This window comes from Scyliorhinus torazame, chromosome 1 (genome assembly GCF_047496885.1).
Source record: "Scyliorhinus torazame isolate Kashiwa2021f chromosome 1, sScyTor2.1, whole genome shotgun sequence".
Taxonomy (NCBI): domain Eukaryota; kingdom Metazoa; phylum Chordata; class Chondrichthyes; order Carcharhiniformes; family Scyliorhinidae; genus Scyliorhinus; species Scyliorhinus torazame.
Window position 1 is genome coordinate 112,166,597 of NC_092707.1, and position 6,000 is coordinate 112,172,596.

General features: G+C 61.2%; 1 protein-coding gene across 3 annotated transcripts in view; it reads right to left on the reverse strand.

Annotated features, from left to right (window-relative positions):
- dgcr2 (DiGeorge syndrome critical region gene 2) overlaps window positions 1–4,998 on the reverse strand; it is an 85,455-nt gene extending 80,457 nt beyond the window's left edge. For 2 of the 3 annotated variants that reach the window (XM_072499938.1, XM_072499949.1), the window contains exon 1: window positions 4,820–4,998. In XM_072499938.1, the coding sequence (XP_072356039.1) occupies window positions 4,820–4,889 (70 nt within the window). In that variant the 5' untranslated portion in view covers window positions 4,890–4,998. The remainder of the gene's footprint in view (window positions 1–4,819) is intronic. The other variant, XM_072499928.1, reaches the window with a different exon arrangement.
- Window positions 4,999–6,000: the final 1,002 nt, after the last annotated feature.

Genomic DNA, 6,000 nt, shown 5'->3' on the forward strand with positions numbered 1-6,000 from the left:
CTCTCTCTCGCCCCCCCGTCTCTCTCTGCCCTCCAGATACAGTCTCCCTCTGCCCTCCAGATAGTCGCTCTTTCGCCGCCCCAGATAGTCTCACTCTCCCCTAGATACAGTCACTCTCATCCCCCCCCCCAGATACAGTCACTCTCACTCCCCCCCAGATAATCACTCTCACCCCCCCAAATACAGTCACTCTCACCCCCCCCCAAATATAGTCACTCACTCCCCCCAAATAAGTCACTCTCACTTCCCCCCCCAAATACAGTCACTCTCACTCCCCCCCCAGATGCAGTCTCTCCCACTTGCCCCCCACCAGATACAGTCTCTCTGACCCCCCCCAGATAGTCACTCTCACTCCCCCCCCAGATAGTCACTCTCACTCCCCCCCCCAGATAGTCACTCTCACTCCCTCCCCCCCCCAGATAGTCACTCTCACTCCCCCCCCCCCCCCAAGATAGTCACTCTCACTTCCCCCCCCCAGATGCAGTCACTCTCATTCCCCCCCAGATGGTCTCTCTCACTCGCCCCCCCGATACAGTCTCTCTCACTCGCCCCCCCAGATAGTTTCTCACATTCGCCCCCCCAGATAGTCTCTCACACTCACTCTCCCCCCCCCCCAGATACAGTCTCTCTCACTCCCCCCCCCAAATAGTCTCTCTCACTCCCCCCCCAGATAATCTCTCACAATCACTCTCCCCCCCCCCCCCGATAGTCTCTCTCACTCCCCCCCAATACAGTCACTCTCACCCCCCCCCCCAAATACCGTCACTCTCACTCCCCCCAAATACAGTCACTCTCACTCCCCCCAAATACAGTCACTCTCACTCCCCCCCAAATAGTCACTCTCACTCCCCCCCCAAATACAGTCACTCTCACTCCCCCCCCCAATACAGTCACTCTCACTCCCCCCCCAATACAGTCACTCTCACTCCCCCCCCCAATACAGTCACTCTCACTCCCCCCCCAAATACCGTCACTCTCACTCCCCCCAAATACAGTCACTCTCACTCCCCCCCAAATAGTCACTCTCACTCCCCCCCAAATACAGTCACTCTCACTCCCCCCCCCAATACAGTCACTCACATTCCCCCCAGATAGTCACTCTCACTCCCCCAGATAGTCACTCTCACTCCCCCCAGATAGTCACTCTCACTCCCCCCAGATAGTCACTCTCACTCCCCCCAGATAGTCACTCTCACTCCCCCCAGATAGTCACTCTCACTCCCCTCCCCCCCCCAGATGCAGTCACTCTCATGCACCCCCCCCCAGATGCAGTCACTCTCATTCCCCCCCCAGATACAGTCTCTCACTCTCCCCCCCCCCAAATACAGTCACTCTCACTCCCCCCCCCAGATACTCACTCTCACTCCCCCCCCCCCAGATAGTCACTCCCATACCCCACCCAGATGCAGTCACTCTCATTCCTCCCCCCGATACAGTCTCTCTCACTCGCCCCCCAGATAGTCTCTCACACTCGCCCCCCCAGATAGTCTCTCACACCTCACACTCACTCTCCCCCCCCCCCCCCAGATACAGTCTCTCTCACTCCCCCCCAAATAGTCTCTCTCACTCCCCCCCCACAGATAATCTCTCACAATCACTCCCCCCCCCCCCGATAGTCTCTCACTCCCCCCCAAATAGTCTCTCTCACTCCCCCCCCCCCCCAAATACAGTCTCTCTCACTCCCCCCACAAATACAGTCACTCTCACTCGCCCCAAATAGTCACTCTCACTCCCCCCCAAATACCGTCACTCTCACTCCCCCCCATATACCGTCACTCTCACTCCCCCCCAAATACCGTCACTCTCTCCACCCCCAAATACAGTCACTCTCACTCCCCCCCAAATACAATCACTCTCACTCCCCCCAGATAGTCACTCTCACTCCCCCCAGATAGTCACTCTCACTCCCCCCAGATAGTCACTCTCACTCCCCCCAGATAGTCACTCTCACTCCCCCCAGATAGTCACTCTCACTCCCCCCAGATAGTCACTCTCACTCCCCCCAGATAGTCACTCTCACTCCCCCCAGATAGTCACTCTCACTCCCCCCAGATAGTCACTCTCACTCCCCCCAGATAGTCACTCTCACTCCCCCCCAGATAGTCACTCTTACTCCCCCCAGATAGTCACTCTCACTCCCCCCAGATAGTCACTCTCACTCCCCCCAGATAGTCACTCTCACTCCCCCCAGATAGTCACTCTCACTCCCCCCAGATAGTCACTCTCACTCCCCCCAGATAGTCACTCTCACTCCCCCCAGATAGTCACTCTCACTCCCCCCAGATAGTCACTCTCACTCCCCCCAGATAGTCACTCTCACTCCCCCCAGATAGTCACTCTCACTCCCCCCAGATAGTCACTCTCACTCCCCCCAGATAGTCACTCTCACTCCCCCCAGATAGTCACTCTCACTCCCCCCCCCCCCCCAGATGCAGTCACTCTCACGCCCCCCCCAGATGCAGTCACTCTCACGCCCCCCCCCCAGATGCAGTCACTCTCATTCGCCCCCCCCAGATACAGCCTCTCTCACTGGCCCCCCCAGATAGTCTCACACACTCACTCCCCCCTCCCCCTCACCCTCACCAGATACAGTCTCCCTCACTCATCCCCCCCAGATGCAGTCTCTCTCACTCATCCCCCCCATAGTCTCTCACACTCACTTCCCCCCCCAGATACAGTAACTCTCACTCCCCCCCCAGATAGTCACTCTCACTCCCCCCAAATAGTCACTCACCCCCCCAAATAGTCACTCACCCCCCCCCAAATAGTCACCCCCCCCCAAATAGTCACCTCCCCCCCCCCCCAAATCGTCACTCTCACCCCCCCCAAATACAGTCACTCTCATCCCCCCCCGATAGTCTCTCACACTCGCCCCCCCAAGATACAGTCTCTCACACTCGCCCCCCCCGATACAGTCTCTCTCACTCGCCCCCCCAGATGCAGTCTCTCTCACTTCCCCCCCCAGATACAGTCTCTCTCACTCCCCCCCCCCCAGATACAGTCTCTCTCACTTCCCCCCCCCAGATACAGTCTCTCTCACTCGCCCCCCCCCAGATGCAGTCTCTCTCACTCGCCCCCCCCAGATACAGTCTCTCTCACTCGCCCCCCCCCAGATGCAGTCTCTCTCACTCGCCCCCCCAGATAGTCTCTCACACTCGCCCCCCCCGATACAGTCTCTCACACTCGCCCCCCCCAGATACAGTCTCTCACACTCGCCCCCCCCCCAGATGCAGTCTCTCTCTCACTCACCCCCCCCAGATGCAGTCTCTCTCTCACTCCCCCCCCCCAGATACAGTCTCTCTCTCACTCCCCCCCAGATACAGTCTCTCTCTCACTCCCCCCCAGATACAGTCTCTCTCACTCGCCCCCCCCGATACAGTCTCTCTCACTCGCCCCCCCGATACAGTCTCTCTCACTCGCCCCCCCCCGATGCAGTCTCTCTCACTCGCCCCCCCCCGATGCAGTCTCTCTCACTCGCCCCCCCCAGATACAGTCTCTCACTCGCCCCCCCCCAGATACAGTCTCTCACACTCGCCCCCCCCCCGATACAGTCTCTCTCACTCGCCCCCCCCAGATGCAGTCTCTCTCACTCGCCCCCCCCCAGATGCAGTCTCTCTCACTTCCGCCCCCCAGATACAGTCTCTCACTCGCCCCCCCCAGATACAGTCTCTCACTCGCCCCCCCCCAGATACAGTCTCTCACACTCGCCCCCCCAGATACAGTCTCTCACACTCCCCCCCCCAGATAGTCTCTCTCACTCGCCCCCCCCCAGATACAGTCTCTCACACTCGCCCCCCCAGATACAGTCTCTCACACTCCCCCCCCCCAGATACAGTCTCTCACACTCGCCCCCCCGATACAGTCTCTCTCACTCGCCCCCCCCCCGATACAGTCTCTCTCACTCGCCCCCCCCCCCAGATACAGTCTCTCACTCCCCCCCCCCCAGATGCAGTCTCGCTCACTCGCCCCCCCCCAGATACAGTCTCTCTCTCACTCGCCCCCCCCAGATACAGTCTCTCACTCGCCCCCCCCCCAGATACAGTCTCTCACTCGCCCCCTTCCCAGATACAGTCTCTCACACTCGCCCCCCCAGATACAGTCTCTCACACTCCCCCCCCCCCCCAGATAGTCTCTCTCACTCGCCCCCCCCCAGATACAGTCTCTTTCTCGCCCCCCCCCAGATACAGTCTCTCACTCGCCCCCTTCCCAGATACAGTCTCTCACACTCGCCCCCCCAGATACAGTCTCTCACACTCCCCCCCCCCCCAGATAGTCTCTCTCACTCGCCCCCCCCCAGATACAGTCTCTTTCTCGCCCCCCCCCAGATACAGTCTCTCACTCGCCCCCCCCCCCCAGATACAGTCTCTCACTCGCCCCCTTCCCAGATACAGTCTCTCACACTCGCCCCCCCAGATACAGTCTCTCACACTCGCCCCCCCAGATACAGTCTCTCACACTCGCCCCCCCAGATACAGTCTCTCACACTCGCCCCCCCAGATACAGTCTCTCACACTCCCCCCCCCCCCCCCAGATACAGTCTCTCACACTCGCCCCCCCAGATACAGTCTCTCTCACTCCCCCCCCCCAGATACAGTCTCTCTCACTCGCCCCCCCCCCCAGATACAGTCTCTCTCACTCGCCCCCCCCCCCCCCCAGATGCAGTCTCTCTCACTCCCCCCGATAGTCTTCCCCCCCCCCCAGATACAGTCTCTCACCCCCCCCCAGATACAGTCTCTCTCGCCCCAGTCTCTCCCCTCCCCCCGCAGTCTAGGCCGCTGGTCGGCCCGGCCTTGTCTTGATCAGTCCTCGGCGCAGGTACCTGGTCGTTCCGGCTCCGCCACCGCTGCGATGAACAACAACAGCAAAGGGATGTCGGCTTTGGGCCACATTTATCCGCCAGGCATCCTCCGGCCGGCAGCTGCCGCCCCGGCCCCGGCTGCGCGCTCAGGCTCCGGGAAACACATAAGATGGCGACTGTACAGCGGAGAGCTTGATGGGAATAGGCGTACCGGGGGCGGGGTCTCTGTACCAGGGCGGGGTCTGTGCTGAGGGCGGGGTCTGTGCTGAGGGTGGGGTCTGAGATGAGGGCGGGGTCTGTGCTGAGGGTGGGGTCTGAGCTGAGGGTGGGGTCTGTATTGAGGGCGGGGTCTGTGCTGAGGGCGGAGTCTGTGCTGAGGGTGGGGTCTGTATTGAGGGCGGGGTCTGTGCTGAGGGCGGGGTCTGTGCTGAGGGTGGGGTCTGTATTGAGGGCGGGGTCTGTGCTGAGGGCGGGGTCTGTGCTGAGGGTGGGGTCTGAATTGAGGGCGGGGTCTGTGCTGAGGGCGGGGTCTGAGCTGAGGGTGGGGTCTGTATTGAGGGCGGGGTCTGTGCTGAGGGCGGAGTCTGTGCTGAGGGTGGGGTCTGTATTGAGGGTGGGGTCTGTGCTGAGGGTGGGGTCTGAGCTGAGGGTGGGGTCTGTGCTGAGGGCGGGGTCTGTGCTGAGGGCGGAGTCTGTATTGAGGGTGGGGTCTGTGCTGAGGGCATGGTCTGTGTTGAGAGCGGAGTCTGTGCTGAGGGCGGAGTCTGTATTGAGGGTGGGGTCTGTGTTGAGAGCGGAGTCTGTGCTGAGGGCGGAGTCTGTATTGAGGGTGGGGTCTGTGCTGAGGGCAGGGTCTGTGCTGAGGGTGGGGTCTGTGATGAGGGCGTGTCTGTGTTGAGGGTGGGTTCTGTGCTGAGGGTGGTGTCTGTGCTGAGGGTGTGACTGTGCTGAGGGCGAGGTCTGTGCTGAGGGCAGGGTCTGTACTGAGGGTGGGGTCTGTACTGAGGGCGGGGTCTGTGCTGAGGGCGGGGTCTGTGCTGAGGGCAGGGTCGGTGCTGAGTGCGGGGTCTGTACTGAGGGTGGGGTCTGTGCTGAGGGTGGTGTCTGTGCTGTGGGTGGGGTTTGTGCTGAGGGCGGGGTCTGTGCTGAGGGCGGGGTCTGTGCTGAGGGCGGAGTCTGTTCTGAGGGTGGTGTCTGTGCTG